Source organism: Vollenhovia emeryi, unplaced genomic scaffold (genome assembly GCF_000949405.1).
Source record: "Vollenhovia emeryi isolate VEMERY1.0 unplaced genomic scaffold, V.emery_V1.0 DF939123.1, whole genome shotgun sequence".
Taxonomy (NCBI): domain Eukaryota; kingdom Metazoa; phylum Arthropoda; class Insecta; order Hymenoptera; family Formicidae; genus Vollenhovia; species Vollenhovia emeryi.
The window spans coordinates 3,842,376-3,863,372 of NW_011967243.1; the positions used below are offsets into that span (position 1 = coordinate 3,842,376).

Sequence of the window (20,997 nt, forward strand, 5' to 3'; positions counted from 1 at the left end):
GCACTTGGCACACATATCGAGCCGTTGGTTGTCGCAATTTCCACGCGGACACGCGCCGCGAGTACCGGTACGACGTTACACGTATGTTCTACGGTGAATTTCGCGGTACTTGAAGTGGCAGTTTCCGCCGCAGAGTAATAGTTTCGCAGCTTGCCGCAGCCACGGATTGTTTCTGCTCCGCTGGCGCGGCGCGTCTCGCTAATTTGCCTCGCTAATGCCCGCCGACAGAACTCGCTGCAAAACCGAAACTGGGTCCCTGAATTTAAGGCCGGTCGCAGCGGTAGACAAACGTCCCTTGCTCCAAGTTGCGGGAGATCGACAACGCGTGCGTCATTGCGCGGATGTTGCCTCGATGAGATTGACAAGAAGCAAATTTCTTATCAAGACAATATAGCGACTTGTCGGAAAACGAACCGCCACGTCTGCTCACGCTTCTGCTAGCGTATCTAAGGAGCGAGTTTCGCTGAAAGTTTTAAGGACGATAGTCTCCGTTTCAACGCAGAACCCGTATTTCCACGTTCCGCGGTGCGTTTGCGTGAGCGCGGGACGACGTAGGGGCCTCTTGCTTCCGCGAATCCCTTTTTCGGGAATTGACCGCGCGGGCCCACGGGTTCGGCGATAATCTGCGCCTTCGAGGAAACCGGAGCCGCGGGAAACCGCACGGCCGCGCATGAGGGCAACCGGCGCATCGACGCCGAAGGACACCGCGAGAGACAAGTTATCCTTTGCGTGGCGAATCGCGTTGCAACGCTCCGCGGGACCGGGCCGGGGAGCGAGGTACCTCGGCGCGGTTTCACGTTGGAAGAAATGCATCGAGCGGCGCAGCTCCGAGAGGCGCGCTCGTGACTCGACGGTCAGCTCGGATGGTCCGAGCGGTCGGAAGGGGATCCAGCGAGTTCGCCGCGCGCGAGTCAAGGAGACCCCGTGGCGGAGAGCGCGGCGGGCAATAATGCAGCTCGATATGCGGCCGTCGGAGCGGATCCGCGACATGGTGCTGCGGCGAGCGGGAGAGGATTAGAGATTGCAAAATCGACGCAATTCGCAATTGTACCGGCGATGTCGCGCGGCATTGACTGCAGCAGCGGGGAGATGTTTCTCGGTTAATGCCGGCCGGCCCGACACGGAATTGCGCCGCGTCGATCACGCCGCGTGACCTGGAATCGTCCGGATACGCAGCCGCGGTCGTTTTATTGAGGATAATAACGGCTCCTTTCGACAGACGGGAGATACGTAAGTAAGGTGCGTTTGTAACAAGTAAACGCGTGCTTCTCCATTTTCTACGAGACTGCCCGATTACTCGGGAAATTTCTTTTCCCAAGTATGTATCCTCGCGTGTCTCACGTGTGAAATAGCTTCCCCTGAATGCTGATAATATAATTAATGTCGTCCCGAGTCGAAATTTTGGCCCTATGTTGAACCTTCAATTCTATTATATAATAGGATCTAAGACAGTAAAAGAGGTCGAACTGCAAGTACAAAATTTACTCCTACTCAAAAACTGATAGTGTCGGAAATTTCTACTTTTGCCAACGTAACATTAAAGTAGGTCCTTTCGAGTAGGAGCTAAAGTAAATTTTTAGAATTAAAGATTCAAGGCAGCCCGAGTCGAAATTTTGGCCCTATTAAACCTTTAATTCTATTATATGTATAGTAGGACCTAAGACAGTAAAAGAGGTCGAACTGCAAGTACAAAATTTACTCCTACTATTAGTAATTTTCGACTTTTCAAGAAGACCTTGTTGAGGACTACTGTAGGAAAAATCCTACTCGCGCTTCGAAAGAACCTGGAAAACGAGCTGCATTTACATGTGCATTTTATGAAGAAACGGAGATATATGCTCGGATATTTATACGGTATGTTTATTCCGAGTACACCGAGCGATTATATACGGGTTTGGGGTTCAACGTATACACAACCTACCGAGTTGCATTAACTTTAGGGATAGAATCGGCTTCGCGGTTAGTAGTCAGGAACTGCGGAGGATTTGAGGAGGACGAGGAGGAGGAAGAGAATATTTAATCGTCCCGTTAAGGAAAGTGCAATGGTGTGTAGGAGGTGTTTATTTCAGTAATCAAAGCTTACGCAAGCGACGATGTAACGGTGAAGTGATAGGTCTCTTTTTCTCCTCTAGTACTGTCACCCTGAGATTACTTCGTTTGTCCGAAGGCGTTATTTAATTTCATATCAAATTACGAAAATATAATAGCTGATATTTTATTTACAATCGATGGATAACGTAATATTGATCGATAACCAAGTAAATAAAAAACAATTGATAAAAATGATGTAACCAATCTCGCGAATCGTTAAACAAAAAGTTATTTTAATTGTTAATTTAATAATTGAAATGATTTTATATATCCAATTTCTCTCTCCTTCTCTTTCTCTCTCTCTTCCTGTGTATTTTATACAATATCCACTATACCGTTCAAATATCCCATATCATTGCAATATCGCGTATCATACTGAAAATACAAGCACGGTAACTTCTGTTGTACTACAATGACGTTAGAAGTGGCAATTTTGGCATTAATGAGTTGAATCCCTCGGAAAAGATAGTTGAGTGAACGTAACGATCGTGCTTGCAACAAATACATACTCGCGCGGACAAAAGCGTACGTGTGCGTGTTCGTATTGTGCGATAAAAAGCGTATCACTAGCGCGTTGGACGATTCACGCGCTTCGCGCTATTATCAGCATGAATGAGTCTCGCAACACGAGCCCGACGCACATTCGCTACTATTGGTGTGCGTTATCTACGTGTGAATGCACTTGCTGCCGATCGTCCGTTAGCCCGAGCAGAGACAGAGAGGACGACGGAGGCGAGGAGCGGCCTATAACCAGCATATCCGGTTCCAAACCGAGTTCAAAGACATTCTTCCGATCCGAAGAATTAAACGTCATCCCGTTCTTGCTGTTTAGTGCCTCACTTTGGCTTTTTCGCGCACCGACGCGCTCCGTCGTTGCGCGACGCACACGGTCTCTGCTAGGAAACGATAATGATTTCTTACGTTGTTTGCAAAATTGCAGTATTCACTTTACTGGATACTCTGAATACTAAGAGTTTAAGTAATTTAATAAAAGAAATTTGGCACCCGTTTATGTTTATAAATTATATTATTTAATATTCTAAATTAGTTTCCCTTTCATTACGTTAAATAATTGAAACAGTTCGTCGGAACGCGGCAATAAAAAAGAATTTGCCGCTCGGAAAGAGACGCAACGTAAAAAATCAAAAAAACATGCCAAAGGGACACTGTAAACTCCACTTTCACACGTGGTAATAACGAGCGAACGTGTGAAATTAGCCGTGTGGAAAAAAGCAAAGCGACATTTAGCTTTGCAGGTGTCTCGCGGCTCGTGACAATTGTTTGTTCGTGTGATTTGTTTGTCAAATAAAAAAATGTGTCTCTTCTGACAGATCTCGTGTGTCGTAGGGATAGGAGAAAAAAATATGAGAGAGAGAGAGGGGGGGAGGAGAGAGAGTATGGCGAGAACAAAGGAATAGGAGAGGAGTAAAGGAGGAACTGAGTTTCAGTGGTCACATGTGCAGTCCAGAGCGAAGGACCTACGCGGAGAATGTTAAGATGAGAAAAAAAGGTTTGCGAAGTACTTCTTGGAGCCGCTGTAAGAGATAACTCTGTCGGAAATCAGAACCTTTAAAGATTACGAAGCGCGTAGAAGTATTATTACGTTGCATATCTATGCATTACTATTTTTGTAACATTAGATCTACGTATTACTATAAAATAATAATAATAATTTTGATAGAATTGTTATAAGATCATAAGATGTAATATTAAAATTTTCTATTCTTGTACGTTATGTTTCTATTATAGCAAACAATCCTAAAACTGTTCCGTTATATTTCCATAATAATTACTGTATTACTGTATTCCTTTGTACAATTGTACTTTTATAGTTTAAAAATAAAGTTGTTTGAAAATTCAAAATTTTCTTGATTTATTTAAACTAAACTCCTAAGCTATGTTATTAGGTGTAGAAATTATTATGTTTCTCTCTGTATAGAAAAATTACGAAATTGTGTTTTCTTTCACGACTAAATGTAAAGAGCCGTTCGAAAAACTTTTGAGCGTAGGCCCCACGTAGTTGCGTTCAGGTTATCCACCCTGAAGGCAAATCTGTAAAAGACGTGAATAGCACAACGGTTTAGAAGAAAGGAAGAGGCGAGAGAGGATTGTGAAAGAGGGCCGCACGTTTTCAGAGGCCATTCGCCGGAAGGGACTGGTATACACTAACGTCTTGTAAGTTAGTGGAACAATATGAGCAGAACCAATTATACTTAGTATTTTTCGAGAGCAACAAATCAGCAGCTAATTCTTACATTATTGTTATTAGAACGTTACATATAGTGTTCCTGGCTTAATCTTTCTTTAAAGAAACTTACAGAACAACAAATAAGCTATAACTAAACTCATTTTGTTGCACTAACTAGAAGAAATTGTACACTACCTTAGAAAAAAAATTAGCAAAGATACCAGAGATTTGAGAAAATCGATATATCGTTGCCGGATAAATTATGTCTAGAAAAACGAAAGATCTCCTTTCAACAACCAAGTATCATTGAACAATATGATCTTGGTATGATTTTCGACATCGTAGAAATTGACAATTTTTTCACCTTGATACAACGCTTTAATAGAAATTTTCAATCGGATTAATATATGCAACGGATTTTACAGTAGAGCAAATTTGCTAAGCTACTTGACAAAAGGCTACTTTTGACTCGAAGTTGGATGGTGGACGATTCATTGTATTTAGAAAGTTGCGTGCACGCCATGGAAAACTCAAACTGAAGCAATCTCGAGCCTGATTTATTTCGTCGCTCAAGGCGGTCACTCGTGTTATTTAATTCGAAAATAATATCGTACGTAATGATGACATGTGCGATATTAAAATCGAATATCGGCGGACGCCTCGGGGGGATGCGAGACGTGCGCTGCATAATAGCCAATAATAATATATACGAATAGCGGACACATAACGAACGGCGGATCTGAATTACGAGCGATACAAGATACGCGATTGGAAGTACCGCGCGACAAGTACTCGTCGGAATGATAAACGAACGGCGGCGAAGCCGAGTCCAAGGCGAAGGTCTTCTAGCGCGTTCAAAAAGTCTCGGCCTGACCGCGGCACTATATCGACCAGATAATACGGGGTCATTAATCTTCCTAAAGGATCGGTGCGCTCACCTACATATCGCCAGATAATGTTGCTGCTCGACGGCGCTTAATCACGTACGCATACACGCGCGGCGCGTATGCTAAACGCACGGCCTGCGCCCGATCCTCGATAAGATTGCTCTCGTGTGCGCTACGAGACGTGCGGTACATTTTATTACGGCGCTACCGCAGGAAACGACCGTGTCTTCCGGTCTCTACACGAGAAGTATTGTCGGCTGAACGAGGTAATTGACAAAACACCCGCGATTACGATTGAGTACCCTGAAAGCTGATTTCCGCGCGTCTAAGTGTCACCGTCCGTATTAAAATGATTATTCCCTTCTTAATACGTTTGCCGTCAACTAAACTTCAATTTGAAATAGAAAAAAATAACATACATTGGTTACAGTGATATGAACATTTAAAGAAAATTAAGTAAAACATTGCCGACAGAGTATTCAGGTAAATTAGTTTCCCTTTTATTACAATAATTTAATCGCTTATTTAAATGTTTAACATGTTGAATGCACGTCAGTAAATGTTTCCGGCGTGTTGATAAAAGCACTCGATTAAACTGTGACAACTTGTCGCGCTCGAACGAATAATTTTCTCATTTTATCTTAATTTTAGTGTTTTCAGAATAAATGTCGTAGAAAATACAGCACGAAAATGTATCTCGTTTACATGGACGTTCAATAAATTTGATTATGGTGATACTTAATAAACAAAATTGGCCGTCTTTTTTTTAAATTGCCCGTTGTACTGTTCCTATAATTAACATCACGAGAATATTCAAAATTTTTATGACGGCAAAACAGATAATATTTCTCGGAGCCAATAATAATCGTAACATACGATTGATTGAACGAATTTTTACAAAGTAAAATACAATTTTAGTTTATACGTTGAAATTAATGGTGGGACAATTTTTACATTTTTGTACCTGTCTTGTTTGTAGTATTAGTATTATTTATTACTTTCGACAGAGCACATTTAACGAAATTTACGTTAAAGACAAGATGAAAGATAAACATTTGAATAGTTTGTAGCATTAAAAAACATTTTATACATTGCTACATATTTTTCTGTAATACATTGCCCATCATATACATATGCATTTTTCGTAAAAGTGGAATTTTATGTTTGCCTTCAGTTTCGAAATTAGAAGACATTTGAAAAAAAAACCGATAATGCCAACCGGTAAATAATCCGGATGGTCCGCGGTCAGCCTTAGATGGGAAGAGATCAAAGATCTCGTCACCCGATTAATTGAAAGGTTAAAAGGTTTAAATAGCGTGCACAGTACCTCACGCTCGGCTAACGAGTCAAGTTCCCGATGTACGTATTTGCTTTTCGCGATCGTAGGTCGATTACCATCCCTGGTTTTTACACAATCGTGCCATGGTCGTTAAGCCCACGCGATCATTTTTGCATTCCGTTGTCGTCTCACCGCGGTTCTAACATGCCGCAATTCATTCGGGAATGTCAATCGATGAATTATGTATATGCACGGCACCGATTTGCCGCTGACATCTTGCAGTTCTTAGCGGAATTGCTTTTGGCGAATACTGTGAGAGCAAATCTGCAAAGGTGTTTTGCAAGGCAGAATTTTCTGAGACTACAACCGTCTCCGTTTAATGTGCTTAGTATATTATGAACGTTATTATTGTACCGTAAAACAAGCAACAATACATAGTATAATATGTTATATATGTACATATTAATATTTATAATATGATACATATATATAAACGAACATATCAACTATACACATATACCTATATTTAAAATAATTCAAATTTTGGTCCAACTAAAATAGGGTAAGCGAACGTATTTCGGAACAGCAGCAATTTCGGAACATTTCAATTTCTCCCAATTGTTTTCTGTATCCACACTGCTCCCTTCTTCACATCGCGACGATCATTCATGATGCCCTTTGTCAACAATATAAAAATTTGACATTACGTGTCGATGTAACACTAGAAAAATTAAAACGTTCCGAAATAGATTCGCTTATCCTAAATGGAAGCTTATTATACAAGACGTGTCCTGTTAGAAAAAGTTACGCATTTAACATCTTACTTCTAGCACTCGTATTCCGAACTCCTGCAACTTGCAGCGAGTAGCACTGCGCGAGAGCGAATACTGAGGACTGGCTAACGAGACGATATTACGGACCGAATCGCGACGAGTGCATATGGACGATAAATCGCGATAATAGCCGCAGATCGTAGTCACCTTCGTCGCGTGTTAGTGCGCTCGTAAAGGATTCGGGTCAGTGCATTCGCGGAAACACCTGAATTTTCCAGTACCGTTAATTACGCTAGCTAAACACACCTATGGCTCGCATTCCTCAGGTACACGCGATAAACATTTTTATCTGATATTCCCCGGCGCAAGCACAATCTTTACTCTCATTTCCATATTACGCAATGACATAATTAAAACTTTTTAGTAAAAACATTTTTGAAAGAGAAATTCATTCTGATACATCTTTCCCGCCTTGATCATCCGCGCTTCTGTTGTTTTTTTTTTTAAGTTTATTTCTACAGCCGCCGTTCTCTCGTTGCATATTTCATGCAACATGAAAAACAAGTCTATCGTAATATATTATTTTTCGGAGAGCGATGCGAATTTGATATAGAGAAATCTTTTTTTTTTTACGTGAAACTTTTGCAACCGGATAGCACGTGCAAATACAAACGAATTCAATTAAGATTAAATTGGCGAAATATAATTTCGGCCAAACGTATGAAGACGCCTGCGATTCTGGTTTTAGGGTCAATTTCTAACGCCGACATCACTCACGCCACGCATGATTCACGCACGTTTCGTTACGAGCCGGTGGGTTACGCGTTATCTGCGATCTAAAAGTAGAATTCCAGCCAGGGGGGGTTCAAAGCGTGTGGTTGTGTAGGAGTCATTAGAGCGCCAGAAGAGCTCACAGTAGCGCGGCAGCCGAGCCGCGACAATTTAATTCAATTTACGCCCCTCCCGCGCGCGGGTCTTACTGCCTCATGTGAATTGCATCTACCCTCTCCGTGGGGGTTGACAATGTTCGCGATCCCGAGCGATTCTCGTTTAATATTTACTCTTCGCGCACGCCAATTTTAACGCATTGTTGAATTATATCGACGCACCGATGGCTATCGCGCAGCGGATTGTAATTAAATGGAATAAAATCCACCGCCCCCTTTTTACACGCTCGCGAATATTATCCGATTACATAGCTGCCCCATACCCTTATCGCGCATCGTTTTATGAATATTTATCGCCAGGTCGATCTTTATTTTTGTCGGGGGATGCATCGTCGCTGAAAACCGATTGTTTGCCGAAAATACGCAATTTGCAATTGATCCGGTTGATATTTCCGATAAGCAGCACACGATTTTTCATATTTTCACCCGCTCCATTAGTCGCACATGCATTTTGTACGATTTGCATTCGGGATTCTCTCAGGTCGTTATACATTTAATGACCCCTCATCTGTGAGCCAGGTTTTCGCGAATTAAATCTTGTTAATTTTACAGATTTACATTATCGACATGCTTTATCTCATTCGGGAGATAAGTGAATCGTTGGTGGTCAATATAAAAACGTATTTATGAAGAGCATGAATATTACTTTTGGAAATTGGTTTGCACTTCACGGAGAATATATGAAGCGGAATAAAATCACGAAAAAATATGATCTTTTGTAACACAATTTTTTAAATTAACTAGCTCATTTGTTCGTTACTGTATTTTCTATTAATATTTTAGTCCTTCTAATATTAATAGTTTAAACTATGAAATACAATGAACACCTGTGTATACTTGTAGATGCGTATATAGGATGATTCATTTAAATTGATTACCGATTTTAATTTCTTCCCTAATGCATTTTATACAAAAATTCTTAAGATGAAAATCACCTTGGTCGATCTAGGGAAGATATTAATATAGTTAGGTAAGCAACTTAGGTAGGCAACTAGGATCACCATATTTTATAAATTCAATTTCATATAAAATATAGCTGAAAATGAATATTTATATATTTTAACAAAGAAAGCATTACTTAAAAGTTTCCCAGATGCATCGATGATATTTCTCTAATAATTCACAAGACGCTATAAACTTGCGGGCTCACTTCACGAAGAAACAGTGCTGTTTCGCATTACCGGTCTCTACGGGCATATTAAATTCCGTTAATCACTTTCTTAAGGATTCCACGCACGATTTCCTCAGGGCGAACACATTATAATATTTAATGTCCCCGAGCCCAGGAACTGAATTAATTCAAACCGGATACCGGTCAGTTACCGGAAATTCAACGGGCGATAGAACGTGCCACGGCAAACGATGGGCGGCATCGGATCGGCGCAATCGTTACGGAAGCGCGCCTTCTGCTATTTATCGCCGATAGGCGAGATTTCCAAAACGTGGTCGAGTTCGAAATAGCGAATTTTGCCGAGGAGAATTTTAATTCTAAACTTAACACCGTACCTCGTAAGATAACTTTCGTTCTCATAGTCCAGACTCGTAGTTTTTCTCAACATTTGCGAAAATTATATTTACCAGCCCTTTCCCAATCTATTATCGTGACTTCGTATCTTTCTCGATTCGCTGGTAAAACGATAGTCTGTGTCTTTGCAAATCAGTTGAAATGGCGCATAATGCGCATGTGGAGTTCACGAGGAAACGGTAGCCGCAGCAGTATCATTTAGCGGAGCACGCACGTGCTCTAAATTTCGTGCAGGTTGAAAAATTAATGAGGAGGACGTTCTTCGTCGGCCGTTTCACGTCACGCAAGTTAGAGACTTTATTACGTTGAATTTGCAGAAATAGTTCCTAGTAGATAATTTCCCAGCATTTTTACGTAAGCGCACGCAAGCGATCGGAGAAGCGGTTTCTCAAATTTAAAAAATTGCACTTTCCCTCCCTACGATCGTCTAAAATAGTCGTGCATCTGTAAATAATGATGCAGTTTTTTCATATTTAAACCATACCGCTATCTATTTTTCGATAAAAAGAATTGTTGGACAACTTTAGGCTGGCAGATGGTTTATTTATTTAAGTCCTTAATTTAATTTTCCTTAAATAAGGATTTAAATAAATGAACCACCTACCAGCCTAAAGTCGTCTAACAATTCTTTTTATCGTTAATTAACCACTGGCGATTCACATTCTTTCGTTGTTATCTATTTTTGTTTAATGTAGACGTTTTAGACATTAAACAATTATTCTGAGATAAATCGATATTCAATGCTGCTAGAAAAATATTTAACGTGTTGAAGAATCACTTTATAAACAGCTTATATATATTTTTTCATAAATTCGAGAAATTTTATCAAACTCGAATTTATAAAACAGCTATTTGTTATTACGTTTCTTTTCAATAAGTTTTGTCACAATCTTTATATTTAAATACTTTCATTTCAGGATCTCCTCGCGTCATCTGTACTCCTATTCTTTTCGAGAAGACACAACTAAAATGCCGCTTTGCGACAGAAGATGAACGATGAAATAATTACGAAATCCAATGTGGGCAGCAATATTTCCTTCACCGACGAGGATGCAATCGACGTGGACAGCGGCGCTTCTCGTCCGATCACTTTATGGATCACGTCGAAGGGGTTGACGAACGCCGAGGAGGACACGTGTTCGAGGAACGTGCAGAACTTCACGACCTTCCGGGCTTCCGGTTTACCGGCGAGACGGGACTTGCCGACGTCTGACGACGGCAAGATGCTCAATCATCGGTGGGAGTCGTCCCAGCAACGTTACGCGCGTCAATCGTCTGCTACGAAGACAGACCAAAGCGAAGAGATCGAGGACGCTTCGTCGCGCTTCGAGAATGCAGTGACAAAATACCAGAAGCCGAAGCCACGTCCCAAGCGACAAGTCAGCAGGGAGCGCCAGCAACAGCAGCAACAGAGTAATTACTCGAGCAGCGACGAGAGCGTCGCGAGAAACAAGTCGAAGAGCACCAGCTCGATCGACACGCAGTCGGTGAACAATATTTTGGACGAGTATGAGGATCTGGACTATCGTAGATCGTCGGATCTCAGTGACGTTGGCAACATCAGCGTGACAAATTTCGAGGCAGTAATGATGGATCAACAGAAACGGCAGCAGGTAAAGTCGAGGCAGATTAAGTCACTGTCCGGCGCAAGAATTCAGACTAAGTCCATCCCGACGAGGGAAAAGGTTCAGCCGGTGCTAAAGGTGAATCAGCAGACTCAAGTGAGACAGCGTTCGCGGGACAGACAGAAGGACTCTAATAAAGGCCACCAGCAAGATACCAGTTGCGTTTCGCCGACGATTACAATGGACGCGATCGAGAGCGGTCGTTCGAAGATGCCCGAGATCTTGCTACGCAAAGGAGAGGTCCAGAAAAGGGTGGACGAATGGCTGAATCAAGCGCACAGTCAAAACTTTCCGGTGACCCCTCGCGAAAGGCCCTTGACGAGGTCCAATAGCAGCGCCGAGAAGAGCCAGCGTAGATATCGCGGTCAGGATTCGCAGTGTCGATCATCGATCGACGAGGCGAGGGACAGGTTGAACGGAGGTACTTCGTCGAGCTACGACGATTTGACTCGCGTGAATCGCAGGGTGGAGCGCGGCAGGCCGGACAAGGTGAATGTCGGTGTGAACACGAGTAGAGGCACGTATAAAGAGTACTTGGCGGCGAGGAGTAAGCAGCAGGATTACGGCTTCAACCCTCAGTTGTGCGCCGCATCATCAAGATCCGGAGATTCTAACCCGGCCTCCAGGATACCTCAGAGAGGACTTCTCGGTTCGAGCTTCAAGTCCAGACGTGTCGAGGCGGATCTTGAAGAGAAGACTGCAACCGCGAGTAGAATTACGAACTTGTCAAAGGCGATGAGCGAGTCCGATCGCGGTAGGACGACTGTCAACAGCAATTCGAAGATAATCGAGGTGTCTACTGGTGCGACGTCGATGGTGACGGCGGCAGCGGCGGCGACATCGTCAATTATTTCCTGCAGAAGGCCGTCGCTCAAGTATTCTGGAAACGCCGTGGATGAAAATTGTGCGGCGACAGCGCACTCGCTTGTTAAGGAGGAGATGAACCCGTCGTGCGAGCCGGGCCCCTCGAAGGGCCTATCGTTGCCTGGAGGCAGCCTTAGTGACCAAGGCGAGCCGATCTCACCAAATAAGGACGGAGAAAGTAGGCGGCCGGCTGCCACGGCGAGCGGGCCGACACTGCGACCCGCCGCAGCCGATAAAACGGTCGAGGCGGCCTGTAAATCGACCGCGGAAGTGTCAACAAGATGTGCCGCAAACTATTCTCGAGGTAGCTCATCGAGGATCGCTTCGTCGGCGGAGTCTGATCGCATCGTTGCGATCGAGTCGCCGCGACGCCGACTTCAGTTTTGCAGCGACGTCCGAAGGGAGCCCAGATCGATCGATCAATCACGGCAAGAGCAACCGATTTATGGCTCGGCTGTTAGCGCTCGTGTGCGGGCTCTGCAAGGTCAAGTGGAGTCGCGTACTCCAAGATCCAGGTGTCACCAGGTCGCAGGGGCATCGATGGAGGTCAGAAAGCCACCGGTCCTGCCGCGCAAGGACCTTGGTGTGTCTCCATCGCGTGATGCTGGATTGCAAGATCGAACGAAGATGCCGATTGGCATACCTTCGTCGAGTTTCAAGCCAAACAATCGAGCTTACACCGCGATCAATGATTCGCAGCGACAGTCGAATGAGCAGAATGCCATAAGATCCAAGATTGCCGTTTGTGAAAATGTTCCGACCGTTAGAGTTATGCGTTACGCCTCTCCCGATCACGTGGAGAAAATTTACGAGCGCAGCTTGCAACCGCAGGTGATCCACACGGATAGTCTCGAATCAGTTCTTCGACCTTCCCTGCAAACGTCGCCTTACGGTGAAAAGGTCGGCGTTTCTAAACTGGAGCGAGAGTCAACCGTCACGGAAATGTCGTCGACGTTCGAGGACGAGACGTTCGACAAGATTGGCAAGTCGCGACACGAGCACCTCGAGACTATCGAGGAGGACGATCGGAAGAGTGAAGGACCGGTCCGCAGATATCCGGAGGTCGGACTGAAGCAGTGTCTCAAAGTGCAGAAGAGTCTGCCGAATGGCAGGTCCAAGGAATCGGCAGACAAAAGGAAGGACGATTCGATTTATGTTAAGTGGAATCAACAGCAGCAAGTTGTTCTTAATGAGCCGGCGAAAACTTTCGCCACTTTTCAATCGGCGTCATCTTGCCAGAGTAACGTTAAATCGAGTGTCAGGTCTCGATCTCCGGAGATAAAAGAATCTAGAGGTCGTGAAGAGATTAGACAAGAGCCAGATGAGTCGACGACAATCCTTCAAGATCTCGTGGGTGGTTACGAGGACGTGTCGCGAGAGGATCAGGACCAACGGACGATCCATTCGCGAGAGAATAGCAATTTGTCGACCGCTACAATTCCTGTTGATGAACTGGAGAATCAGGGAGGCTCGAGACTGAAGACTGAGGAAGATCTTTCTCGAAATAAACTCCAGTCCGGTGAAAAGTTACAAGATCGTGTAGTCGAAGAGACCACGAAGAGCGCCGACGAACGTGGTGCGGTGGTCAACGAAATTCTCGTTAAGAACCTGCAATTCGAGCAGGATTTGCCGGAAAATCCGGTAGAACAAACGAGATCGGATTACGTGATACAACAGGTGAATTTTCATAATATTTTGTGCGACGATTATGAAAATAAAAAGTTGAAGAACAAGAAGATGTATATGACGAAGGAAGAGATGGAACACCGGAGACTAATAGATATGTTGAAGAGAGGAAACTTCGAGATGCTGAAAGCGGTGAGTAACTTAATCAGTTTTTACATTAGGCTAGTAAATTACGCTAAACAGGATGGTCTTCGTTAAACAAAAAAAATATGAATAATATAAATTATGAGAGTATTACAAATCTCTTTGATGAATCGTCAACAAAATAAATTGCTAATTTATCGATACATCATCAACATAATGAAGACAACATACGATAATTAATTTCCAGCCTTTAAGGAAATTGTTAACAATCAAATGTTGTATGCATATTCTCCTCCTCTTTCAGTTCTAAAACAAATTTTCTTTTAATAGAAATGCCTACGAAATATTTAAGATAAAGATAAAATTTAAATATAAAGAAATATAACATTGTAGTAAATTATGTTTTATAAAAATAAAATTTTTTTAAATATTTTTGTCAACACGTCTATGTATATTGTAATAGTATTATTTACTTAATACCTTAAAATGATTGATATAATTTTAAGTCTGTTAATCGTTAATTAACAATATGATTTATGTCGCGTATCGACTTAAAAAAATTAATTGCATCGTATGACTGACATTTATTCACTTTATGGATTCACACGTGAGTCAGAAAAAAAAGCGAGAACGTCCGCAGTCAAAATTCAATCTAGAATGAGTCGACATGCACAGTTGATATCGTATCGATGGCTTTCGTCGCTACGAACTATTTCGTTTTAATAGCGATACAATTCGTTGACAAGATATGCCTGACAGTAACCCAATAATTATACACGTGCTACTACACGATAGTCCGTGCGACGAATCCGCGGCTCTTTCGGTAATTACAAGCCCAGCAAATAATCGAGGTTGTTAGTTTCGTTCGGCTCTTTATTTCGTTTTAATAACAAATATACCAAATTGCCATTATCCACGACACAAATGCTGTTTACCTATCACCGCGTTGTCAATAAATGGCCAATTATTTAACAACGTGAATTTTAACTTCCTAAATTGCGGCAACGCTAACGGAATTAATCGAGCTAATTATGTTATAATATAATAGAACAAATAGGAAATAACATTGTACTGAATTAACACCACAACTATTCCCCAAAATTGTTGAAAAATAACAATTAGTCGATTATAAGCTGGCCATTTATAATCGTGATATCATTATATCACTAAAGATTATGAATTGAGATTATTTCTAATTATCTTTAATTAATCCTGAATATAATCTCTTTCATGAGAGATAAGCATAAATGTTAAACAAAACAATATACCCCCAAAATTCTGAAAAGAAATATTCTTCAGAGTAACCAAGCGAAACTTAATTCCAATCTTATCTATCACTCACACTCCTCCTAATTTATCTTAGATTGTTTTATTATTTTCTTTATTAGTGGAGACTATTTATCAAAATCATTGTTTATTTGTGTAACCTATTTATAGAGACCAAAAGCAATCTATGGCATTATGCATCAAGCTGCGCGTGTTAATATAAGTTGCAAAGAATATTATACATCGCAAAAGGTTGAGCATTTTGTATGCAACAAAGCATCGTCGGCTGAATAAACTGTGATCACATGCCTCTTAGTAATGTATGTAGTTGTCACAAAAGAGGGCTGTGACATAATGTAATTATCAAGTTTCTGCGTTGCGGTCGCCGTAAACGTGATGTAATAGGGTTTGCACGCGAGTCTCAGTATATCAAATTCTCCCGGAGGGAGTGATATTTCACTCCCGGCGGAATGCAGGGTGCAGAAGGATAATTCGCAGGACCTGACTTGAAATAGGAGATAAGCGAAAAGCACAGCCAATATCTCGCTAATATTTCAATAGCCGATATTTTTATATCGGTGGATTGTTATTATATCACGATGTCTATTCGACGTCGCTCGGTCGACGATACAAACGACACTTCTACATTCGATTTCTCTTCATCCATTCGAATTTATTCGGAACTCTTGAGATGTGCATTGTGGGGCAAAGTCTCAATATGCAGCTAAATAACTACAATACGATAATAATTGCTAATTAAAAATTATTCGTGACACTATAAAATATTGCTAAATATTATTGATGTAATTAAATGCTGTCCTCATTGCCATTTTCCACATGGACTATCTAAATAGATGAAAGTTTATGATAGAACATTGGTCTTCTCTAATTTTATTTGGTTTTTGTGGCAAGAATCGAACAAAGCTGAGACTGTCAAGAAAAAGATTTAAGATTTACTAAAAAAATTGTCATAAAATCAATATAAGATTCGAAAATATATTTGAGAATATTCATTATTAAAATCACAAAGATAAAGGAGTGGGATTAAAGATTCAATGTTTTAACTGTAAATAAAGTTCTTAGACGGTAGGTGTTTCTGTAACACGCATATGCGAGTATCAACTATAGTACACATAACATAAACTATAGAAAAATACGCGTGTTAGGTGTGAGGTATGTTACACAATATAGAACATTGTATTACTTGATGCAAATACAATATGATACTATATCTTACATAATTCTCAACATTAGATGAGATTTTTTGTACATATTCTTCAAACACATTCGCCTGAAAACAAAGGAATTATATTACAGCATTTGACGTGAAACTGTTTCCAAAAATGTAGTAAAATTTTCATCAGGTTCCAAATGCAAAAGACGACAGGATGCATGCCACAATTTCTCTGCACACTGATGATCGTTTGCCTTTAGGTATGTGTTGGAAACGCCGCAGTTTCTACATATCAAATGTTAAAAAAAAGAACATTATGGAATTGTATTTTATACCTTGCATAAAAATAATTTCATATGTGTTCTTACACATAATAAAGTCCAGTCTGATTAGCAACTTCCTCATCAATTGAACAATATATGGTGGTTTGAGCACCTTGTACTATTGTTTTACCGAATAAACGCGATAACATATCAAAGAGAAAAGAGAAACCATAAAATATACTCTCGTTGGCATATCGCGATATGTTAGTTGAAATCATACCGGGATGTAATGAGTAAACGTTTATACCATTAATATTTGCTTCTAAAAATAAAAATTTTTGTATAAGAACTTATCTCTCCTGTATTATATATAAAAAACAATCAATGAGATTAACAATAATCAAGCTTTTATGTTGACATTAACCGGCTAGTGTTTACTATTGCTAGCAACTTAAAGAAATTCCTATGTTTGAATCAATAAGATTTATCGATTAGTAACAGCTAAGTATTAATTAGTAGGTATTAAATTAATGTAATGTATCCTAATCGGAAACGTTTCCTTTTTCGGTATACCTTTTAATCGACGAGCGAGTTCCTTAGTAAATAAAATATTGGCCAACTTAGTTCGAGCATATCGTGCAAGCGGTGAAACTCTTTCCATGTTGATATCATCAAAATCTATGTTTGCAGCTAAAAGAGAATGTTGTTATTATATTATGTTTCTATAATATTTGTGCTTTAAATAAGAACGACTGGACGTCAACGTTAAATATTCTACTTCATTGTTAAAGCGATCATAATATCGTTTTAGATACATACTAATATATGTAAGCGATGAGACGTTGACTATTCTGCAAGAAGACGACTGCATTTTTGGTATTAATAAAATGGTAAACAGAAAATGGCCGAGATAATTGACTTGTAACGTCATCTCAATGCCATCCTCCGTCTTGTTGTCCTGATGTGCAGCCACACCGGCATTATTCACAAGTATGTGAATAGCTGCTTCGTGTTTTATTATTTTTTTAGCGCAATCTCTTACGCTCTTCAAACTACTAAGTTCCAAACAATATATCGCAAGCTCACCGACGTTATTTAGATATTCATCCTTTGTTATCCTGAAAGTAACCATTGATTTACAAACTAATCGTCATTTTCTTCAACATAAAATACTTCAATTAAGATAAATAAAGTTTCAGAAAAACAAAAATAAATAAATTAAAACAAAGAGATGTTAATTTAATTAATTTTTGTGATATAACAACATCAAATTTGGTTGACCGTATCCGGTCAACCAAATTTGATGTTGTTAATTATTGCTGGCGACCCTGAAGATTATTCTTGTTAGTTTATGATATAAGTTTGATACTCTTACCCCGGTGGTGGATTGTTCTTTATATCTTCGACCGCTTTATTTGTTTTTTCCATATTTCTACAAGCCAGAATTACTCTAGCGCCTAAGTGCACACGTTATTTATTAAAATGTGTTTAAAATATTTTTTATAGATTTATAAAAAAGTTTTATGAAGTTGTACATGAATCACAAAGATAACATAAAGAATCTAATATTCTAGTAAATAAATGTATATAGTGTTTCCCTAATGAAATATAAATATGTTATATGGCTATTTGACAATGACGCTTGCACTGAGAAATCCAATTAAATTGTATATTCGATGAAAAATATGACTGGTTTTTCAGTATCATGATACTGTTATCTTCTGATTAGTAACAAATTTATATTTCATTAATAGGAAACAACATATACTGAAATTATAAAGTTTACGATAACTTGAAACTATATTATTTCAGTAAAATTACCTCTCCCATATAAATCTCTGGCTGTCTCCTTGCCGATACCACAACTTGCTCCCGTTATCACAACAGTTTTACCATCAAGACGTGCTTTGCTCGTACACATTTGATTGAAGAACCACATTTTAAGATGCTTCTTTACTCACGATCTACTACGAATTATCAATATGTACCTAAAACGATTCTTTTTATCAGAATTTACACACTATCCCTTTCGTTACATATAAGATCTAATCAGTGTAACGTATTGACGATGTTTGTCGAACGCTTGCGTTTATATAACCAAGGCTTGTTTTTAATTGTTTACTAGTGAACTAATAATAATTTTAAAAAATACAGAAAGTTTGCAATGATAAGATAATTCTAATATTTAGTCTTCATGGCTTCCGGAGAAGACAACAGCCGCGAAAGCCTGAAAGCCAAGATAATTCTAATATGACATAGCGAAGTTTCCGCGCACAAATTAATAGGCATTATCTGCGCACCTGGCAGTGTGCGTGAGTGCCGGCCTTAAGTAACAGATATTTGCGGACAATTGTTTAGTGCTTTTACATATGCAGGGTGTTAATTAAAGACCGCCCACTAAGTAGCATTATTCCTTATAAAAATCTGAGTCGAAAAATCCTGAACCGTTTTTTTTTCTATCATGCTTAATAATTAATAAGTCAATCCACTGAGCACCGGCCTTTAGCCGGGCACACGTCAGTGAGGTCTTTAATTAATGCCCTGTATATGTAAAAGCACCAGACAATTGTCCGCAAATATCGGTTACTTAAACTAGCGGCACGAGATGCTTTTTCGCTTGCTCGTTTGCTTGCGTACACCTTTCCTGGCTAGCGAGAGCTCCTGTTTTAACGACAGTTTTGGATTTGTGAAGTTAGCACGACATTCTTCGAGTTTCAAAAAAATATTAACAATTCTAATAGCACTTTCGATAGAACTGTTTTTAAAACTACTACTAATGCACAGAACTCGCGCAGAACTGTCGAGATCTATCTTTAGAACTGCTGAAAGTCATCAGCTCAACACATTTTCACCAAGTGTAGTCCATCAAGACGTGCTTTGCTTGTCCATATTTTATTAAACCACATTTTATGGTACCTCTTGAGTAATGATGTTAACAATACAACTGATTATTTCTATTGGAATTCACTCAAATTCACAGAACGTGTTTTAGTTTTGCAGCGATACATGATGTTTCTTAAATAACCATATGGTCATCTTCGTGTTCTTTTATATGAGAAACAGATAGGAATGGTCAACGAGTTACTTTCATTTTTTAGGCATGCGCACTACGCACATAAGTATACATCAGTGAAATGTCGAATGTAAAAATTTGGAAGTGGCACACATCGACCTTCTTCTACTTACGTCACCATATCTTTATCTACAGAGATTGCTTTTTTTAGATACGCGTACCGCATCGAATTTTAAAAAACACTTTAAGAGAATATAAACTATAACAAATACGTTATTATTTTGTTGTTTTATTAACAAAAAAAACTTTATGTTTAATATTTGTAATTTGTGAGAAAACTATAAAAATTGTACTCTTATCAAATTGTATAAATGCATTATGATGGAAATTCTAAACTATTTAAAGTCAATTCTGCTCTGTTTGCATCCTCCACCTCCCCTTCCCCAAGAACGTCTCCTGGATCCGCCTTGCGACATATTCTTAACAATTATGTTATTAATAATTCCCTTACTATTTTGCTCATAACATTGTTGAATAGTCGTACCCCTGTGTCTTCATGTTCTTATACATTTAGACTAAAGCTCATAGCTAGAAATGATTATCTGAGTGCATGCAGAGAAGATCTGCATGCACTAATTCATTCGAAATCACCTACTTTAATACATAGCGAAAGCACATATCTAACACGATTTATTAATTTCTACAATACAAAAAATCAATGTAATAGCCTCGATATTTTCGTAGTAGAATTTTCACCTCATTTGTTTACTAAGAAATATGTCATTAAAATCACAGTCGCGACACCCTGTCCATAACAATCGGTTTCGTATTATTGCGACGTATTTTATGTCTTCGACCAAACTTACTAATTATAAAACCTCAAGACAGTGTATTATTTGTATAAAAATAACCACTTGAAGAATCATTATGCAATCAAAAATTATATACATGTGAGATACGCATTAGTATATGTATATCAATATGTTAATACATGCTCCTACATGTATCATCATAATTACCTACATATATTACCATAATCTCGTTAATTCAGCTTATTAAAAACCAGATAATGCGGAATAATTGGAATGGGGGGATCTTTCCGAGTAATTTCATATACAGGGTGAATCTTTCCATATCCGACAAAATTTTTGAGAAGGTAGAACGGATCGAGATGAACGGAAAAGTCCTGTACCATTTTGCAATTTTCGTAATAGTTAACGAGTAATTAACTATTAAAACTCGTTGTCTTAGGCCGGCCTACCGCCCAATTCGAGCGCGTGGCAAGATGTGACCGCCCAGCGATCGATATTGCTATGCGCACATTTCGCCACG

General features: G+C 39.9%; 2 protein-coding genes across 3 annotated transcripts in view; one reads left to right on the forward strand and one right to left on the reverse strand.

Moving 5' to 3' along the window:
• The first annotated feature begins 10,679 nt into the window (after positions 1-10,679).
• LOC105569801 lies at positions 10,680-14,063 on the forward strand. Its single transcript, XM_012026530.1, has one exon. The coding sequence runs from the start codon at positions 10,680-10,682 to the stop codon at positions 14,061-14,063; it is 3,384 nt and encodes a 1,127-aa protein (XP_011881920.1).
• A 2,136-nt stretch (positions 14,064-16,199) lies between these two features.
• LOC105569774 (retinol dehydrogenase 12-like) overlaps positions 16,200-20,997 on the reverse strand; it is an 11,999-nt gene continuing 7,201 nt past the window's right edge. Inside the window, exons 2-7 of one of the 2 annotated variants that reach the window (XM_012026499.1) lie at positions 18,474-18,640; positions 18,028-18,109; positions 17,472-17,770; positions 17,226-17,342; positions 16,758-16,974; positions 16,200-16,674 (exon numbers count right to left, since the gene is read on the reverse strand). In XM_012026499.1, coding sequence (XP_011881889.1) covers positions 16,527-16,674; positions 16,758-16,974; positions 17,226-17,342; positions 17,472-17,770; positions 18,028-18,109; positions 18,474-18,591 — 981 coding nt within the window. In that variant the 5' untranslated portion in view covers positions 18,592-18,640 and the 3' untranslated portion in view covers positions 16,200-16,526. Of the gene's footprint in view, positions 16,675-16,757; positions 16,975-17,225; positions 17,343-17,471; positions 17,771-18,027; positions 18,110-18,473; positions 18,744-20,997 lie in introns of those variants that run through there. The other variant, XM_012026498.1, reaches the window with a different exon arrangement.